The sequence below is a fragment of the Gallinula chloropus genome, assembly GCF_964237585.1.
Source record: "Gallinula chloropus genome assembly, chromosome: 28".
NCBI classification, from domain to species: Eukaryota; Metazoa; Chordata; class Aves; order Gruiformes; family Rallidae; genus Gallinula; species Gallinula chloropus.
This window is the reverse complement of record NC_140113.1, coordinates 4,613,907-4,634,737: the sequence shown is the minus strand read 5'-3', so window position 1 is coordinate 4,634,737 and position 20,831 is coordinate 4,613,907. Positions and strand designations below refer to the sequence as shown.

At 49.5% G+C, this 20,831-nt stretch overlaps 2 protein-coding genes across 2 annotated transcripts in view; one reads left to right on the top strand and one right to left on the bottom strand.

The window, feature by feature from the left end:
* Positions 1-6,171: 6,171 nt before the first annotated feature.
* F2RL3 (F2R like thrombin or trypsin receptor 3) lies at positions 6,172-7,925 on the top strand (the record flags this gene model as incomplete). Its single annotated transcript, XM_084276279.1, has 2 exons — positions 6,172-6,276; positions 6,850-7,925. The coding sequence occupies exons 1-2, from the start codon at positions 6,186-6,188 to the stop codon at positions 7,923-7,925; spliced, it is 1,167 nt and encodes a 388-aa protein (XP_084132405.1). The 5' UTR covers positions 6,172-6,185.
* A 4,594-nt stretch (positions 7,926-12,519) lies between these two features.
* The window catches only part of CPAMD8 (C3 and PZP like alpha-2-macroglobulin domain containing 8), a gene marked incomplete at its 5' end in the record, with an annotated part of 44,778 nt that continues 36,466 nt past the window's right edge, over positions 12,520-20,831 (bottom strand). Inside the window, 7 exons of the mRNA XM_084276168.1 lie at positions 12,520-12,808; positions 13,084-13,252; positions 17,923-17,997; positions 18,435-18,647; positions 19,334-19,444; positions 19,529-19,634; positions 20,105-20,179. Of these exons, the coding sequence (XP_084132294.1) occupies position 12,808; positions 13,084-13,252; positions 17,923-17,997; positions 18,435-18,647; positions 19,334-19,444; positions 19,529-19,634; positions 20,105-20,179 (750 nt within the window). The 3' untranslated portion in view covers positions 12,520-12,807. The remainder of the gene's footprint in view (positions 12,809-13,083; positions 13,253-17,922; positions 17,998-18,434; positions 18,648-19,333; positions 19,445-19,528; positions 19,635-20,104; positions 20,180-20,831) is intronic.

Genomic DNA, 20,831 nt, shown 5'->3' with positions numbered 1-20,831 from the left:
GCTGACCAGCCAACACCAGAAGGCTGAGTGAGGGGGGCAGGTTCTGAGTGAACCACCACCCGTGGCTCCCTGGGAGACGGCGCTGGGTTGGTGTTTGAGCAGACGCCGGCAGCTGCTTCCACTTCGCAGGGTTTCTCGTTGCCCATCTTCCTGGTTTGGAGCCTGCAGAACTCCTCTGCGTGGGGCTGAGAGCACCTGACGCAGACGCCGGCCCCGCTCTGGGCTGCTTCGTTATCTCCCTGTACTAATGAGGCAACAAACACAGTATTTGTTACTGGTGCTCTGGTGAGAAAAATGCCAAATCTGAGAGAAGGGTGAAGGGTGTTCCGAGCACTCTCACTCTCCCTCATCCACAAAGTATTTTGGAGTGTGAACTAAGGGGAAGAAACTCTCTGAGCTGCAGTGGGAGGTGAGGGAGCGTTGTTGGGGTGTCAGGGCCAAGGCCCACAGCCACCCATCCCTCTGGAGACCTGCGCCACGTCCCCATGCTGATGCTCATTGAACTTAGGACCTGCTGCAGACTCTTCCTCCTCAGCCCGGGGCTGCTTGGAGCGTGGGGAGGAATACCCGTTGCGAGGTCTGGCCTCTTTTACTTTGTTTTATTTTTTAATTGTATTCTGCATGTTGATTGGCAGCCTCTGGAGCTTGTGTTCTCCAGCGCTTCGCTTTCCTACTCCGTGGTTCCGCTGGGTTGTACCACTTGAGTAGCAGCAGTAGATGGAGCTCTCGCAGCGCGGCGTTAGCGCTGGAGCCGAGGCTTGTCCCAGATTCTTCCCTGTTTCTGCTGGCTCAGCACGGATGCTGTGTTTGGAAATCCGTAATGGGCACTGTTAGATCCAGCCACAACCGTCGTAGAGAAGCTTTTCCACCCAACCATCGTACTTTAAGCTTTTTTGAAGTGAAACCTAACAAGAAAAGCTACCCCAGACTGCTTGGGACACCACGGCGATTCTCTGGCTTCATCTATTGAAAAATTAAGAAACTTTGTGTCTGTCCTGTGACACCACTGCCCCTTTGCTCTTGTTTTTGCTGTCCTATTGCAAATATCATGTCTGGAGGCAGGTCCAGCCTCCCTTCAGCTCTGCTTCCAACTTCTTCCTGGCTTTTGCGGGGGGGGGGAATAACACCCCCTCCTTCCACACCCCGATATTTTTCGTGGCTTTGATTTTTAGGTTCTCATTTCTGCCAGACCGAAGCAGCAGCCTGTCGGGTTTGTGCTGGGTTATTTCCACTGCCCAACATTTGGTTTTGCAATTGTCTCACTTGGCGGTAGGAAAAATTGGCCTTTGGGGTTCGTTTAATAGGAAACTGTCCTGACTCTTTGTCTTTCTTTGCAAAACAATCTGTAGGAGGGAAGGAGGGGAGGCCAGGCTCTGGCATTCGTGGCCACTTGCACAACCGCTGCCAGCGGAGGACTTTTCATCAGGAACTCGTGTTCTCCCTGTCTGGGTCCCTGTTAAACATTTGGGTTCTTGAAGCGTTTGGAAGGTTCTTCCCCTGCTCTGGTTGCAGTAAAAGACACCACAGAGCTCGGGGTATCTCTCCCTTTTGCTTCCAGACAGTTCGACAAAACCACACCTCAAGCCCCATCCTCCTCTCCGCTGTCTTCCAGTGGAGATGACAAACCGTGCCAAATTTTATGGGTTTGTGATACAGAAAAACCACGTTTCCTAGAAAATAGGCTGCGACTTGTGGCTTCAGGTGCGTGTGACTCCCAGTGTACGGGGAGGAGCCTCACGCGCCCGCGCGCCGTCCTGTGCCGTCTCCCCATTTTAAGTGTACTTCAGGTATTTTTAAAGCATCCTTATTTTGTAAACCTTAATTTATAACCTGAAAGGATTAAGTACGACTCACACCCTTTACCAGTGCTGCTGTCTCCAAGGGGAGGGCAGCACGGGCTGCGGATGGAGCCAGCAGGCAGCGCAGGCTTGAGAGTTGCTTGCTAATGGCTGAGAGTTGAAGCTCCACCGCTCTGTATCTGCTAGTGCAACCTTGATTCAGGAGTTTGTTCTTCCATTTTTTTGAAGGATCTTTGCTTTTTGGGCTTGTAATTGCTTTGCCAGCTCTTTGAATGTAGTTTTTCTTTTTTTTTTTTAATATTTATTTGCACATTCAAGTAAAATAAAATATTGATTTAAAAGCCTGCAGCTTCCCTGGTTTAAAATTTGTTCTAAATTCATTTAAACTCTCTGACAGTCCCCAGAATTGATCACCTCACATCTCAAACTGAGTTTTAAATGGTAGAAAGATGCAATGGGAAGGTTGGATGAACTTTCCCTGCAAGCAGTGGCAGGGCAGGCTGCAGGATGTCACGATGCTGATGTGGGCCAGCAGCTGGGGAAGCTTTACCCTTTCCCAAACCCAGTGCAGTAAGTGATGGGAGCGCACTAGCTAGTGTAAAAGGGAGATAGGTTTCCCACAAGCAGTGTGCAGGAGGAGATCCTGGGCAGCAGTATCCTGCCTGTGTGCTGCCAGGAGTTCTTGGACCAGAGGGCCATGGCTGGACAGGAGCACGGAGCCAGGGGTGGCACGGTGGCTCTGAGCAGATACCAGTGTTGAAGTAAAAGGTCAGGTAGTGCAGCACAGCAGAGCGAATCCTTCTGCAGAGGGGTGCATTTCTAGCAGCACCTTTGCCATGAGAGGTGTGGTGCAAACCCAGGGCCCAGGCCTGGCCCCCCAGTGCTCACATGCTAAATGCAACAGACAGGGAAAGCGAGCGCCTGATTCCAGCTGGGGAATGTGAGAGCACATCTGCTCCAGGTTAGGAGAACACAACTGCAACCAGGAAAATAACCCTCCACCCGCCTTCCCCTCAACCTCCCCGAATTCCTGGCTAATAACACGTTTCACTGGGCTCCCTGTGAGCTCTGCGCAGCAAATGGATCTGTAGGTTTTGCAAATCAAGCTGTAGTGATGTGACCCAGATCTGATAGGAGTTTCCTTTACATCAGGCTCAACACTTCCGTTGCCATAACAAAAAGCAGCTCTGCTTTCTGCGCGGCGCACGACCTGCTCAGGGGGAAGCAAAGTGCTGCTCTCCCAGTGAGAACGCTCTGATGCATCCATGGCAGGGGATAATCTGATTACAGCGATGGTGGGTGGTGTCTCAGAGGACACAGCCCGCTTTACGCAAGTCTTCTCGCAGAGATCTTGGACTTCTCACCACAGGGACATTCCCTGTGCTCAGGGGGGGTGCGACAGCCAGATCCGACACCACCCAAGAGCAGTTGGAGATCTCAGCAAGTGGATGGACAGCTTTGGCAACGACTGACAGCTTAAAAATACCCTGCAGGTTTGAAGCATGGAATAAGAATTAATGGCTTTATAAATTAAGTTAAGAATTGGTAAAGGGGCTACCTGAGCTCAGCATTCCATGTTTCAGGACTCTTTTTGGACGTGTTTCCATGTCACAGTGAAGCACAAAGACAGGGCTGTGAGCTGGTGGGAGAGGACAGAACACACGTGTGAGCACGAGTTGAGCTTTTCTTCACACTTTAAACATCCCTCTGGATTAGAACTAGGAAACTCAACCTTACTGAAGCTAGGGGTATGCTCTACCTCCCACTCACCAAAATCACAGACTATCCTGAAGTCTAGCAATAACAAGCCATACCTGTGCTAAAGGGTGAATCCAGAATGGTCTGAGCCCCAAAAAGGGGTGATGTAGAATCAGGGGAGGTAACCCCCACCCTGTGCCAGTGTCTCACTGAGAAAGCACCAAGGGAAAGAGGAAGAGGAGCTGGAGTGATGGCCAAGTCAGGGTGACTGCACAAAGTCCTCTAACACATCTGGGGTGGGGGGTCCTGTCCCCAGGGGCTGTGGTTCCTGCTGCGGGTCTGAGAGGGCTGGGATGCTCACAGACCCAGCGGCTGGGACAGGCGGCACCGTGCTCATGGAAAATGTGAGGTTGTGCTGACGCTGGTGGAAACGCTTCGTGCTGCCAGGGCAGAGCTGCTGCCTCCCGTGTCTGCAGCCCAAACACCAGCCCAGCCCGGGCAGGTATCAGGATTCACCAGCCTTGGGCCCTCACACCTGCCAGCTTGGGGCTGAGGAGCTCTGTGGAGCCGCTGGAACAGAGCAGGAGGAGCAGAAATAGCAAGCTCCCTTGTTTGCCTGGTCAGTTTGACAGATGTATGGGACAGGCCAGGTGGGGGTTGAGCCCTCCCCGGAGCTTTACAATCCCTAGCCTGTTTTCCAGCATTACATCTTCTGGGGTGGGGGCCATGGAATAAAAGAGAGCCTTCTCCCAGGAGATGATCTATTGCACAATGAATTACTTTAAAACCAAATTGTTACCCCCACAGGGCAGGGATCACACAACTTAAAGAGATGTTAACGAGCCGTGACAAACCTCTGGCATTAGAAGTTTGGAGCAAGCTGTTCTGCATCTGAAGCAGTCACTAAAGATCACACAGCATCTGAAAAATGAAGGGTACAGCAATGAGTAACTAACTCTGCTTTGCTCCAGAGACCTGGCCGTAGGAAGCAGGGCTGCGATTTGCACACTATCTGAACCTGATTATGTTTAATTTTTTGCATACAGAGCATGGAAAGGATCCTGGTTGAGGCATGGAAAATATGTGGCCACATGAGTCATTCTGTAATGGTTCATAAATCCTGAGAGAATCGCAAAAGCAAAACATCCAACATTGCATCTTCCCTCGTCCCTGCCAGTGGAACTCCACCTCTCGACACGCTCGGCACAAGGATGTGGGAATATGGTGAAAGCAGAGGAAATAGGATCATTTTCTCCTTGGAATAGAAGAATCTCATCAAACAACAGCCAGGCTCAGAGTTGCAACCTTCACAGAAGAGGCCATTCATAAGCTGAGGAGGAAGAAACGAACCGCTCCTGGGGTGCCAAACCAAATTTCCAGTTCCTACTGCCCGGACTCCAGCTTCTGTCCTCACTCCCTCCCAGTGCCAGGCAGGGGACTGGTGGGCAGAAGCCTAAAATCCAGCAAACTCTTGAGCTGCGACCTCCTGCCCCAGTGCTGGGCCGGGCGATGGGAGAGGAGCTGGGGCTGTGCTGCTGGGCAAGGCAGGGCGTGGAAGTGCCCTAACTCAGGACTTAGGGAAGGGGGACCAAGCAGCAGAGGATCTCGAAGGTCCAGGTAACATCTGTGCTCTCCATACAACCAGCAGGAAGGTGGCTGTGGTGCTGCTCAGGGCTGTCAGCTGGCATAGAGCGCTCAGGGGTTACTGGGTGGAAACCCCACATGCCTGGAAAAACTCTCCTTGGGCAAGACTGAAGGTCGCTGTTATCTACCCAACAGCAGATATCCTGTGCACCCTTGTCAGGCCCCTTTCCTGCTGGATGGAGCCGCTCTCCCTCTTCCCGGGAGTTTATCAGCGGAAGCACGGCGTCTCCGCCAAGCCGTGAGACCGCAGGACTTACCGCTGGCCTGTGGGGCACCCCAGGCTGGTGCTGGTGCTGATGGTTTCAAATGGCTCCAACACACAGGACTTTGAAATCAGCCTCTGCCCTGAGATCAGGAGGAAGGGGCAGGAGCTCTGTCCACTGTTTAGCCAGGGAGCAGGAATAAAGAAGTGAGAGTGCTCTGAAGGGCCCAGCTGGCCCTGGGGACTGCAAGGCAGGTGCTAAAACCCCTCTGCTGCCCCAGCAAGGCAGAGAAGACAGGGAGCCAGGGAGGCTGTTCTGTGTTTCTGAGAAGAGATGAGATGGAATCTTCCCAGTCTGTGCTACCAGCAAGCGTTCTGAACCGGGGTGTGGGGAAAGGTCTGGACTCAAAGGAGACACTTGGGCCTCTCTTGGGTGGAAGGATGCTTGACACAGGAGGGCAGAAGTTCAGTTTACACTCTAAACCAAACTCAGACTGCACCAAATCCAACCACTTTTGTTACTTCCAAGAATACTCCTGAGCAGGAAGGAGGCCGAAATGAGTCACTTGAGCCATCGTCTAGCTCGGGCAATGACGTACGGCCCCAGGACACTGTGGATCTGGATACGTCTGCCCCTCCCCGCCCCACGTCTGACACTGCAGCGAAGCCTCTGCGCCCTCACGCATGTCGTGACAGCCCCTGTACGCCCCATCCTTCACGGGGTAAGCCTGGTGCTTCCGTGAGTTAAGGACTGACAGAAGGAAACGCGCAAGCAGGGTGGCTAAAGGCTGCCTCTCCCACACAGCCCGCAGCACAGCAGCGCTCCCGGCTCCCCTGCCAGAATGGAGACCCTTGGGAGGGGACGGCTGTCACCCCGGCTTGCCCTGTGCTGCGCCTTCTGGGGACTCTGCCTGGCCACTCCAGACTACGATGGTGAGTGTGTATCTTTGGGTGCAAAACTGCCTCTTCTCAAAGTACCTTTATGAGATCGTTGAGAACGGAGTTTGTAAAGCTCTAGCCCAGCTTCATACGTGCTGTGGTTGAAGCAGGATGCGATAGGTGATACAGAAGAGAAAGAAACCGGGGTGGAAGAAGTAAGACAGAGAAAGGCAAATTAGAGGAGAAGTAAAACTGAGAGGACTTAAAACTGAATTCTTTAGCTAAAACAGTTAGATGCCCACAGCCATGGGGTCTGCAGCGGCCCCGGATCATGGGACTCTTTTGAAAGCTGGGCAGAGGCATTGCTCTCTGGATTCCAGATCTGCTGGTAAGTTGTACAACGCAGCAGTCACCTGTAAGCTGGGCACAGGATGTGTCCTCATGGCACAGGTTACTCCTGCACGCCTTGTTCCGTTAGCCAGCTCTTTCTGCTCATGGCAGAATCCCCCCCACTTCTAGGGACCCCTGCATCAAACCTTTGGGGTAAGTGCCATGGGTGCAGCCTGCTCCACGAAGTACAGGGGCGGCTGCACAAGCAGCAAGTAACAGGCTGCCTCTGTCTGACAGATTACTCCCAGAGCAGCAGCAACGAGCAGCTGACGACACCAGAGATGACACCACATCCCCGAGCCATCCCCGGGGACAAGGTGACAGTAAAAAACGTCACGTACCTGTTGATAGACGAGGCCACACGCTCCCAGCTGGGCAGCGTGGTCACGGTGCGGGTCATCCCCTGTCTCTACACCCTCGTCTTCCTGGTGGGGCTGCCTTCCAACGGGCTGGCCCTCTGGGTCCTGGCTACCAGGGCTGAGAAGCTGACCTCCACCATCTTCCTGATGAACCTGGCTGCAGCAGACCTGCTGCTCGTGTTGGTGCTGCCCTTCAAGATATTCTACTATTTCCTGGGGAACAACTGGCCCTTTGGGGAACACCTGTGCCGGCTCACCACAGCCTTCTTCTACGGGAACATGTACTGCTCCGTGCTGCTGCTCACGTGCATCAGCGTCGACCGGTACCTGGCCGTGGTGCATCCTTTCTCCTCACGTTCCTTCCGCACCCCGGCCTTTGCCGTCTGCACCTGCACTGCCATCTGGCTCTGCGCTGCCGTGCTCACCCTGCCCCTGACGCTGCAGCAGCAGTCCTATCCCCTGTACAGGGCAGACGTCACTCTCTGCCACGATGTCCTCCCCAGGAATGAGGATGATGGGTATTACTTCTACTACTTCATCTGCCTGATTGCCTCCGCATTCCTCATCCCTCTGGTAGTGATGCTGTTCAGCTACTGCTCAGTGCTGCGAACGCTCCTGGACAGTGGGAAGCGCTACTCCTACTCTATGAAGCTCACAGCTCTCGTGCTGTTCACACTTGTGGCCTTCTACACACCCAGCAATGTTCTCCTCCTGCTTCATTACTCCAGCTATAACTCCAAGCTCTATAGCAAACTGTACATCATCTACATGGTGAGCCTGGCCGTCAGCACCTTCAACAGCTGCGCCGACCCCTTCATCTACTACTACGTTTCTAAAGACTTCAGGGATAAGGTGAGGAGGAGATTCTTTGGACACAGGAAAAAACCCACCACATCCCTCAAAACCTCCAAGGAAACACTCCCTCAAAAAAGCTCCAAAGATTCCCTGGTGTAAGGCTCTATGCCAGCTCCCTGCTCCCAAGGCTGACACTGTATGTTGGGGATTTGATGATGACAACACTGCGATCCCACGAGTTTCATCCGGAGCACCGAGCAGTATTTCCCCCTGAGACAAGTCCTTTCTCCTGTCTGCATAGCTAAACCTGATCCAACCTGAACCACAGTGTTCCTTGAGACTGGAGTCCAGGCAGAATGTGGAGCACTGAACACAGGTTCCTCCCAGGTCTGTTACCGGGACACCGCACGCAACTGCTCACCTGGTCAGAGGGTGTCAGGGGTGCTCCTGCCCACACACCTACGTCTGGTTTTGCTAAGGCATCTTGTAGAGCAATTGCTATGTGTGTCCTACTGCTCTCTGTTCCTGCCACTGCCTTGCTTGCGGTCCTTGAACGCGTGTTCCCTTCACCTAAAACTAGAAAAGAACAGGCCCTTTGCAACCCCGAGTTTCTCAGCGTTCGAAGAGTATCAGGAGGCACCCAGCTGAAAGGTGGCCTCCTCACTAACACGTTCTCTCAGGAGAACATAGAACACTGGCTTTACTAACACACTCTCAGCTTGATTAGTAAGCAACACCATGGTACCCTCAGCCCTGGGTGGTAATGAGGGAAAACAGCCCATGCACTAATCCCTGGCTTTGTGTATGACCATTGGCATTCATTATTTCTTTGGGGCAAAGATTGTATTAGTGGATTTATTTTTTTAGTATTCTGTCTCTTGAAGGGAAATATTAAAGGAGGAATTGAGAAAAGCCTCACTCTAGAGCTCCACACTTCTTTGGTGTAATGTCCCACACAACCAGGAGCTGAGCTGGCTCAAATGAAACAGGTGACTGAGCTTGTTGCTGCTTGGAACTCGGTGCAAGTTTGACAACACGCAGCCAGCTCAACTCTCAGCCATAACTGGGCCACATCCCAGTAAGCAGGAAGGTAGAAGATGAGTGGTAAAACCTCCTCAGAGTTCCTACTGGTACAGACGTGACTTCTGTTCTCACCCTAACCTCTGACCAAATGAACTTACAGTGTGAATAAGGAGAGGCAGACAAGATTGTCTTAAAATCAGTTTTTAATAAAATATTTATCAGAAATCTAAACCAAACCCTTTTCTGGACTCAGACTTGCTAAGATTTGTGTGAACAAACCAGAATCAGTCATACAGCTGTTTGTGTGTACATATATGTGTGGGGGCAAAATGGGGGTGAAACACAAGAGCCTGTCTCCCATGGGTGCAGAGGATGTGCTGACCACAGGGACCTGGTGGAGCCAGGGCTAGGGCTGCTCCCACAGAAGGAGCAAGTACCAAAGGAAAAACCAAACCCCCAAAGCCAAACTGAGCTGAAGTTTCCTAAGCAGATGATCTATTCACAACAACGAACCCCAGGATATTGTGCATTAAGTGTCGCTGGTCGATGTCAGCAAAGTGAGTGCTGCTGTTTCAACCACGTCCTTCAAGCAAGCTGAGTGTTCTTCTGGTGCTTGTGTTCTACTGAGGCTGAGGAAGGGGGAGGGAAAGAGGCAACACCAAAACACTTGGACAAGAAAGAACAAGGGAACTATCGCTTTAAAATAAATACCATGGCAGTGATTACTCTGCATAATGTACAGTTACAAATATATAAATATTAATTTCACTGAAAGGATTGCAAGCAAAACAAATCAATCACTGAGAACTGGCACTGCTGCAGCCATTCAGTAACAAAACTGGATGTAGGGAGGAAGCTCTGGGTCTCACAAACCCAGCAGCACTTTCCTCCTTTTGCAGGGAGGGATCGTTGGAGAAAGGAAAGGAGAAGCTTCTCCCCAACAGAGGGAGGCAAAGGTCTCTAAGGCAGGAACAATTCCCAGCCCCAAGCTGCAGCAGGGCTCTGTCCTTGATGACTTCCCACCTCCCACTTAGCCTGTTCCTTAGTGGATAAAAAATAAATCAATCCTTCTCCAAACTTCAATCAGGTGATCTTCATGAATTTGGAGCTGGAATTTTCAGTGCTGAGATGTCCTCGTGTCACCAGGGACAGGAGTGGGACTGGTGAGCTTCAGGGCCAGACCTGGGCCAAAGCCTTTGAGTACCAGCCAGTCTGAGAAGGCTCGGCAGTGTCAATGGTTCACAGGGACCTAGTCCTAAAGAGTTTCTCTATTCCAAGTAGGGTTTTGAAGAAGGGAGGTAAAAACAAGGGGAAGAAGGGAAGAGTTTTTTCCTAGATAATTCATGATGGTTACAAGAAACGTGATCAACAAATCTGGGAGGGGGAAAGCTGTGGCCAGAGGGACCATGGGGGTGGAGAAGAAGGCAGATACCTGCTTTTTACTCCTGTGACAGGAGAGGAAAGGCAACCAGGACAGTGTAATTGCAGCTTCCTTTATTTCATTCCTTAAATCACTTTGGTTGTGTGGTTGGGGAGAGGCAGAAGCTGCCAAGAGAGGTACTGAGTTCCCTGCAAGTGCCAACGCTGGGAAGAAGCACCCAAGGCAATGTCAGGCTCCAGAAGCCCTGGCACACAACCCCCCACACCCTGTCCTGTTCTGTTTAAGGCTGCTCTGCCTTTGCCTCCTGAGGGGCCAGGTTGCTCTGACTTTTCTTCTAGCTGTAAAACAGAAGCAAGACTCCTCTGCCTCAAACAGCAGAGAGCACTGGCACCAGAGACCCCATGATTGATGGGCTGGCACCACCGGCAGGAATTATTTAGCTGGCAGCAAAAGGGAGATGTCTGCAGCTTGAATTAGTACATTACATGTACCAGAACCTGAGGAAAGTGAAGAAAGTCAGGTTTAATACTTGGCTGAAACTCCCTACCTTCATCTCCTTGGCCCCAGAGGGGATGCTGTCTGGCTGCCCAAGGATCTGTGAGAGGACCAAGTGATACCAAACTCACTCACATATCGACCCAGGAGCATACAATGGATGAGACAAGGAAACTGAAGCCAGAAAGGGATGGGAGGCTGAAGAATCTGTAACATTGGTCCCATCTTCTGTGGGAAGCTAGTCAGACTTTATCAGGGTGGCTAAACATCTCATCATCCCAGGCTTAAAGCACTGGGCAGCTGAGGCTGGAACCAGCAAACAGCAGGGTTTGTATTGTGCAGCTTTGATATTTAGAAGAGAAAAAAAGCCCTCTTGTTGCAGCTCACACTAGGTCTGTTATTTACCCAGGGGATAAATATTGACTCAGTCCTGCGTGTGTACACAATAGCCAGTGTCTGCCAGGCCAGTTGCTTACAGGAGATGGAATTTAGTTTTAAGGCATTTATTTACCTGCCAGGCAGGGATGCAGCTGCCAGCGCTGCGTGGACACAGTGAGGACACAGCGAGGACAGGGGCTGTTCACACACGCTGAGGAGACGTGGCAAAACCCTCTGCTGAGCAGCAGTGGGTACAGATGGGCAGCAGCCACGTCGGGATGCTGTGGGGAGAGCAGCCACGAAGGAAGGCTTGGAAACTCGCCCACAAAGCAGTTCTGAAACTTCTGGGAACTTCAAGACCCAGACCTTCATCATGTCAGCTACATTCTGCAAGGATCTGGCCCCAGACAAAATAGGACTAGAAATCACTCCTGCCCAGCTCCTGGGATACCTCCTGTTTTGTCCCCCTGTGGACAGTTTTCTGGAATAAAATTGCTTTTATTCTGGAATGGAATGTCTATACTGGGAAATATTCTTGTCATGGTTCCTGTGTAAACAAGCCCTAAAAATGAATGGAGCTGGGCTTTTTCCTGTTTCTATTCCCCAATAAACACCCTCAGAAGGAGTTTCCAGCCCACTCTGGGTCCTGGTAACAATAGAAGGGGGAAGATAAAATATTAATGCTATTTTGCAACAGGCAATTGCATGTAATTCCTCCAAAGAGAACAATGCTGCTCCAGGCAAGAAGGGAAACCAAAAAATCTTGGCTCCTGCATTTTTGGAAAAGTCAAAGCCTTTGTTTTTAGTTTTACCACACTGCTTGGGGCAGGCCAGTCTGGGGGAGCCCAGCCTCTGTGACACCACTGATTTGTACTGGCCAGCAGACCCAAGGCCGATGCAGATTCCCAAATCCAGAACAACCTGCCTGGGGATCCTAGTGGGAGCAGAACAATAGCAACAGGTGAAGTCAGGCAAGCATTCCAAAGGACTGGGCCAGCTTTATTTTCATGCCAGGGTTACGAGGAGGAAAAGGGGCTGAGAAGGCTGCATGCAGCCTGTATCAGCACATAGTGCAATGCAAAGGGGGCTCACCCACCTAATCCTTGTGGCTGCTAGGGCTGGCCAACTCCCCACCTGAAGCTGCAGCCTTCTGGTGGACAGTCAAAACTCTCAGCCCTCCCAACAACTTCCCTGAACACGGAGCCACTGGGGAAGCTTTTCTCTTGTGGGACATCGGTGTGGGTGCAGTAGGCTTGAGGGCTGGGGAAGATGATCAGCCTCTTGCTAGATCATAATTAGCAAAAACACACTGATTTTTATTATTGTAATTTGAGAGAAAACTTCTCAGCCATCTTTCCTCAAACAGCAGTTCAGCTAAGCACAAGGCCTGGACTTAGCTTCTAAATGTAGCTAGGAAATGGCATTTGCAGCATCCCGATAGTAAAGAAAACACTTTGAAACGGTCTATAGGTTTGAATTCCAGTCCCTATCTTTCTCACCTAGAGGGCACAGCATATTGGTCTCCCATCCTTGGAAGCACTCCAAAGAGGGAGCACAAAAGGCAGGAAAATTGACAGAAAAAAAGTAAGGCTGAGTGTCCCCCTTAGCGCTCCCGATCCCCCCCACGGGGCAGCAAAGCCTACGGTTCTGAGTGCCTCAGGAAGTAGTCATCATTCAGTTTCTGTTCTGCAGCAGGTCGTCTGTAGGAACAAACTCATACAGGAGTTGATTCTGAGCCTCTTCTCTTTATTTAAATTATAGATTTCTGTTGAAGAGAGAACATAATGAAGAAAAGTCACTTCCCCATCATGTATCTTTGTGAAGCATCACCGAAGTCGGGCAGAGAAAAGCTTAAAGGGTCACTTGACATTCTGCTAGAGATGGAGACATTCAGGCCACAGAGACTACAGAGGTTATTAGCCAGTCAGTTGTAAGAATACCCCCTTTGAGGAACTGAATACATGTCACCCAGCACATGGGTTAGTACATTACATGCTGATGCTCACACAAGATTTAAGAATTCCCCACTCTCCAGCTCACCATTCTACCGTGGTCACCGCTTCCTGAGTCTTGTCCGCTCCTTTTAACGTGCTTGCTGTTGTCAGTTCTGCCACCACCTCAAAAACATCAGCTTCTGCAGCGTAGGGGTCTGGGTCGTACTCGTAGGAGTAGTAGGACAGGTCTGTCTGTAGAGGAGGGCCTTCCTCTGCTGGAAAAGGAACCACAGCCTTAGATTGTGCTTTAGCCAAAGAAACAGCATTTCCACATCACAAATCGCACCACAGAGAAGGGGAATGACAGGAGAGGAAAGGGATTTTAATCAGGGAGGCAAATCAGGGGCCAAATGAGTGCCCTATATGAGTGCAGGAAGCTACATGTGTCAGTGGACCTGCATGTGAGTGCTTCGATTCACACACACAGGAAAGCTGCTCTCAATCAGTATTCTCAGTGTCCTAGTCCAAGACCCAGGCACAGGGAAAAAATGGAAGGAACCACAGGAAAAATGCAAAGGGGCTGTGCAATTTCAGAAATATTCTGAGTCTCACTTTAAAGTAATGAAGATTTTGGCACAAAAGGCCAGGACCCTACACCAAATCCATTCACTTTTCCCTCAGCCTGAAAGAGCAGTAGCAGAGATACATGTGCTTCAGCACACCCACATAGCACCCAGAAACTTCCATCATTTCAGATAGGAACAGACACATCACAGGCAGAAACAGGTATTTGTCCTCCTTGCATTCACTCCAGTCTGTACCAAGACACTGGGGGTTGCTCACAGAGTGTACAGCCCCCACAAAACAGGCTGTGCCTCCCTATGCTGGGTGACTAAGACTGCAAGACAAAGCTCCTAGGAATACCAATAGGTCCCTGTTTTCCAAACTGTCCCTTGAGCCAGCTCAGCTGTCCATCCTTCCTGTTTGCTTTGTGTATACACTGCTCTAATCCAAACCAAAGCCATCACTGAAACATAGCTGCTGTAAAGAGGAAAAGTCCCCCTCCTCCCCCCGTCCCACCAAGTTGGCTTTATTTAAGGAGAACACTCTTCAAGGCCTTTGAAAATGTTTGTTCTACAAATAAAATATCTAAAGGCTCTTCCCTGTTGACCCCCCCTCCATCCCTAGGCAAGGGAACGCTTGCCTCAAAGCAGAGTCAGTCTCTGTGTTCACTTCTTCTTGGCTTCCTCCACTGAGAACCTGCCAGATCATGAGCTGGCTCTGTGAAGGGATGATTGCTGTCCACCCGGGACAGAATTAACATCACAGACCTCACTCTTCCCAGGAATGCAGCACTGGAGTGAAAGCAAAGAGGAAAGGCCGCCGTTTCCTGCAGCATACAAACCACTCCCCCACCTCCAAATGTTTGTGCCTCAGCCAATGTTTGCTGAAGGCGATGGGGTGAAAGGAAAAGTGGCCCATGGCCAGGTCAATCCATCGGCACAGGACAGCGGCCCTTCCAGCCCGGGAGCAGCGCGAGATGACTCCACCTGGAAGGAGAGCTCAACTCTGATGTTCCCAACAGGAGCTGGGGATGGGTGATGGCACTGACAGTTAAAAAACCCCAGACCAAGAGTTTGCTGCCAGCTGCCAGCTCTTCTAACTGCTAGAGCAGAACTGCATGGGTAACGTGGCTCCAGCTGTGGGGGGAAGGCTGGGGGGCTGCCTGCTCAGGGCAGCACAGCACCGATACTGCCTTGTGCTGTGGCCACACACTTGGAAATGACTTTTCCATCAAATAGATGTAGAATCACAACACTGTCGTGATACCAACACACTGTCTTCCAACACAGCAGCCACACACCCAGCATTTCGGGCAGGGAAGACTTAAACCATTTCAGTTATGAAATTAATGATCTAAGGAAGGCAATCAAAGCACCACCTCATCACAGAGATGGTATCAGAGCTGCTGAGGATCCCCGAGGCTCTGAAATCCACCTGTATTCTTGTAGTCTAGTGTGACAGTGATGTTAGGAAAGCCAGAGAGGCACCTGAGATACTGATACTCCAGTTAGCAACCAAAATCCAGCTCCAGGAGCTTCCAGCCCAGACAAGTGCCTGGAAGGTGCTGTGAAAGCACACCAGCAGAGCTTCGATGCTTAGAGAAACAGATGGGTCCACTCTACTCATCACAAACCTGTTCTATTCCACCAAGTCTCAGTAATTCACCTGTGGGAAAGAAAAGCTGAGGAAGGGGATTCAGACACGAGTTGTTTCAGCTGGGTCCTGACCTGTCCCTCTCAGTCAAGAGAATATTTCTAAAGATACAAAGAGGATCCACCCATGTGCACAAAAAGAGGCTACGGTTTCCAGGTCAAACACCAGCCATTCTGCCTCACTTGCTGCAGACTTCTGAAAGGCATTTTAAAATGCTTTGACAGAAGCTAGGTGCTGAGAGAAGCCCTGCATCTGGCTTTCTGAGCACTGTCTATATGCCATTGCCCACCCTGAGTAGTACAACCCAAAGGCTGCTGTTTATCCCAGCAAACTCACTGGTCTGGATGAAACTACGCTGCACGTCTGTGTTTGCCAGAGCGAGCCCAAACCCGTTCTGAAGTTCCCCACTGTTTGCTGGAAGGAAGCTGGCTCCCAGTGCTTCCATAGCACAGACAAGAGCTAACAATGAAAGCATCAATCAAACCACGCTGAGCCCACACCAGTCATATGGCAAATACAGAGGGATTTCAGACAATATAAACACCACGAGGTTCTCCAAGAAAGTGGTATTTCCTGAAGATTAACACCCCGAGGCAGTTTCACCAACCTGCCCTAAGCTTGATTTGGCTCCTGGAGCTTTGCAGCCTTTTAGGAAATCATGGATTTAGACATGGCTCATCAGAACTTCCACTAGAAACCCGGAGCACCTGAGCCGACTTAAACCGATCACATGCTTCAGTGCTAACAAACCAGGGAGCCCAAACCAGACCCGTGTGTAAGGAGGGATTCATTCACTTGTGAAACTTCGATTCATGTACCACTGACCTGAGAGGAGCCCAGAGGATTAATGGAAATCACATGCTGGGCGCTTTTCCTGGTGCAGGATTTAGCTGGTTCTGTCTGGGAATGCTCACTCTGCCAGGGCTGTGCAGCCACCCCAGGGCACAGGAGTGTCTCCCTTCCAGGAAACTCCCAGCTTGGATGCTCCCTGATCCTAGAACAAAGCCAGCTCCACATGCTTGTGCTTTGACAAACATATCCTTGCAGCACACAGGTTTGTTAATCTAACATCTGCATGAAAGCACCACGCACCACATAGAATCTCCAACGTTGCTCTCACTGATACCCTACAGAGCCAACACTGCTGTTGGTCCTTTAGAGCAGGAACCAGAGGGCCACTCTTCTTAGAGAGATCATTTCAGAAACACTATTCTGAAAATTTGGGACTTCAGACTACCACCAGGTTCCACATTTTTCCCCCCCAGGTAACCATGTTTTTCCTATTAAAGTTTTATTTTCAGCTCATGTAAGTGCAGCCCCGTTCTGCAGACCAGCAGCAGAACACTCCCTGTGGCCCCACATACCAGCAGCGCCCCACAGAGCAGTTTGGGAATGCTGCTGTAAAGGGTTCAGATTGCAAACAGAGAGTTTCCATGCTGAGCACATCGTATTTGCACAGAATAAAGAGCAGCAAGCATTCATCTGTGTGATTTCTCTGTGCAATATGAGCTAGGGACCCTGCTTTGGCAGGGGAGTTGGACCCAATGAGTTGGCAGGGGAGTTGGTCCCTTCCAACCCCTGTGATTCTATGATCTCCGTTACTCCAACGGACAGCAACCATCCATGGACATTCCCACTCAACCCAGAGACTAAGGGATGGACAACAGGACAGACATTAAACACCATGAGGCCGGATGACCTCCAGTGATAGTCATAGTGCAACGTTCACCCCACCTTTACAGCTCAACAAGGAACCTGTGCGGTACCATCTGCAGGGCAGAGGGAGAGCAAGGAACAGGGTGGTCTCTCTCATGCTGGACACACACTAGGCTGAGCTCTGAACACAGAAGGACATGAGAAGGCACAGAGTCTTCTCTTGAAGAATTAACTTGCTTTACCGATTTGTTAAAGAGAGTTAGAGGCCAGGGGAAAATTAATGAGTGGAAAGCAGCCAGGAAAAATCTCATCCAGTTTATTTACTAGAAACAGCATGAAACAAACTATTCTATTGACCCTCCGCTGCTTCTTGGTGAGATTTATTGTGAGCCATGAGCAAGTTCAACATGAGTCTTGGAAAAAAGTGTATGAACATAAGCACCAAATAAAATGAGCAGCCAAATTCCCGGCCACTCCATATACTGACCTTAACAGTTTTGCTCACTAAGGCCCTTTATTCCAAACAGCAGCTTGGAGAGAATCAAGACTGCCAGCTTGAGTTTTGCACAGAACTTCTAGGGACAAAGTTAATCCACCTGGAGTCAAGCTCTTGCAATGGTTTGGTCTGTTGTCACGTCCTGTTCAGTTGTTTGTTTGAAACACATTACATCAGCCTGGATTTAAATGTCACCTTTGCAGCTTAATATTGAAGAAAAGATCATAGAGTGTTTGTTGTTCCAAAATACCAAAGCTGAGAAGGCAGGAGGGTCACTTGCCCACTCCTATGAACAATTACCTAAAATCTTCAATACAGCAGGGTATCACACAACATTCCTTGAAAGGAAAAGGACCAGAAGAGCTAGCCTCCTGCTGAATAGTTATCACCCTAAGTTTCCTTGACCTCTTCATTTTTTCTGATTTCTGAACATTCTGTCTTTTTTAAAGATGAAGAAATTCAGCATTTGTACTTAAAAGTGCTTAAAGAGCCGTAAATACCTTTATTCAGTGACAGGATAAGCTTTGACCCTGCTAAAGAAGGCAGCCTTGGATAAACACAGAGGTATGGTATTACCTGGTGGAGTCTGATGGACACTGGGTTGCTCAGCTGTGTGGGAGTTTGTCTCCCTTTCTTCTGGCAAATTCTTGGCTGTAAACGAAAAGTAAATCCATTGGTCACAAAACTTATTAATGAATCTCTAGAAAACAGCTGCATTTCCAGAGGTGGCATAGTCATGTCTCTGAGCTACTCCACAGCATCTCTTGAAAGCCACACAGGATCTTACCTTTCATGGACATCATTTATAGCTAGGATTATTCACTGCATAGAAAACAGCATCACTAATTTTCTCTGAAATTCATTCTGATTGGTAAAACACATTCAAGACAACAGAAAATCAGCTTTCCTGAGCTAAGGCAACTGTTCTTATCATTTAATCCTCTGTAATATGAACAGCAAAATACATCTGAGCTTTTGCATTCTCCTCTCTTCCCTACCACACACACGTAATTATCATTTGCTTAGATTAGGATTCGTTGTGTTCTGGAACAAGATTGTAGCAGAAAAGGGAATTGGAGGAAACCTACAGGCAGAGCAGTGAGACATGGGCATCTGTTCTATCCTTGTATTATTCCTGCACGATGCTACTTCCATCTGGCAGTGGTTGGGGTAAATCTGTCCATCTGATCCACACACAGGTTCCCCATCGTAGCCACAGTCTCGTGAACACATGCACTGCTCAAAATACTCATCCTCCAAGCAGCCAAAAACGTTATTGCATGGCCCAGAGTGAACAAAGCCTGGAAAGTAAACAAAGACATCCACTTGTGATTCTGTGAGAGCGATTCTTTTGCATAGCACAGGGAAGAGGAAGATTGGGGGGCAATTTTCTTCTATTTCTCTAAGTTTTCTCATTGAATTCCCTGAGATTTCTCAGGAATTTACAAACTTGGCAGAAGAAAAAGCCCTGGGCATGAAGCTGTCTGAGAGCACCATATTGCAGCAGATTCCAGATATAGGATAAAGCAACTGGTTTGTATGACACAGAAGGGAGCACAGAGTTTCTGGGGCAAGTTATTCCTGCCACAGATGCATGGTATTGACCAATCTTCCTGCAGTTAATCGTGGAACTCTACAGCAAGATGTTTTAGAGAAAGAGAACCAAATTGCATTTTAAAAGGTTTTTAACTTTATGTTTAACAACATATCTCACTTTGAGTGGGTTCTTCCAGAATCCTACATAACAATCTTGCTTCTGAAGCAGCTAACAGTCACTTTGGTGACTGAAGAGCAGACTACACGGGTCTGTTTGGCTGTCATTAGTTTAACATTGCTCCCCCACAAACCTCTGGAATACTTCCCCAAATGCAGATAGAGAAACAGAGCATTTTTCTGAAGATCACTTGGAGTTGTGAACTCCTGGAAAGTATGTCTGTGGGCTTCCTTTTCCAAAAAAACAGATCTGCTTGGCTTTGGCACAACTTACCAACCCACTGGCTAGCTGAGCTTTCCACCTCATTGCAGGTCGGCCCGTCACAGAGCTCCCGAGCCAAGGGACTGTTCTCACTCACATTGTAGAAACGGGTGGCTTCAAAAGCTGCAGCAAGAATGAGAGATCACAACTGAGCCTTATGCCTGTGCCTCTGACACTGGCAGGGATCAAAGGAAAGCAGGCACGTACCTGGCTCGTAGTAGTCGTACACTTTGATAGGAACAGGAGCCGTTTTCCCAACTATGTGCTCTCTGAAAGCTTGGAACTTGACGCAGGTCATGCACTGGCTAGGGATCTGTATGAAAGGGTGTGAAGCCTCATTGTAACAAACCCCACACTTTAAGAGAGAGACAAACAAACATAGCATGTGCCCCTGAGCAATTTTACTGCTCCAACCCAGAGAGATCTCATCTTCCACTCTGGTATGTGCTGTGAGATCTCAGTTAGGCTGCATTTTCACTCCATCCTTCTAGCAATGCTACCTCTACCTGAAGGTGAGATTGAGGCAAAACCCAAGTGCTATCTGCCCAGAAATTCTATGTGGGCTGGAGCTAATAACCCACCTCTGTTGTGCTTTAGTGTCCAACCAAACCACAACATCTACCTGCCTCAAAAGGGTGTTTCAAGCACCTAGCCAGGCAATGCTGCATGGTAATCCTCACCTACAAGGGACCACCCACATCAATACACTCCATCTATGCCTGATCCACTCACCAGATGCCTTTCATCAAAAAGCAATGTAATTATAAGTAACAAAGTCATTACCTCATCAAAATAAAAAAGGACTTTTCTTCCATCCACTTCATATCTTTTTAATCCAATTTGCTTGTTCATCAATAACTGGGGAGGGGGAAATCAACAGGGTTAGTTTCATCTGGTGACACAGAAAACAGTTTGAAATTAGAGAAGAAAAGTTTAGACTGCTTAGAAAGCCAATCAGACACTAAAACCCAGGGATTTCTTCTGCTGGAAAAGGATGCATCAGTAAGGGAGAGGGAAAGGAAAAGTAGATTGCAGTTGCCATCATACAACTGAGGAAAGAGCCACATGTTCCCTTCTGTGGCCCGTTGGGGAATGCCTGCAAGGTGCACAATGGTGAGGTTTCTTACTGGTCCCTGGTGCATTTCTCTCCCCCAGACATCTCATCTATAATCTAACTGAATAGCTCCCAGATTGTTTCCAGTACCAAGTCTCAAGCAAGACCTGAGAGACCCCCAAACACTCGATAAAGTCTCCTTCAGACCGCAAGGGAATTATGCTGCCGGATCACACTGGGTATTAAGAGTCTCCTTCTCCTGGCAGCTGAAAAATCCAAAACATTCTTCTGCCAGGATAATTAATCCTTACATTTGAGAAGAGCAGCCATTTGAGAGAGCCCTAGGCATCCTCCCTTCAGACAAGTGGGGTCAGGCCAGGCCTCTGCTACTCATCTCCTCTCCCTCTGAGGCCCAGGGATCTGCAGTCTGCATCGCACCGGTCAGGTTGGCAGATT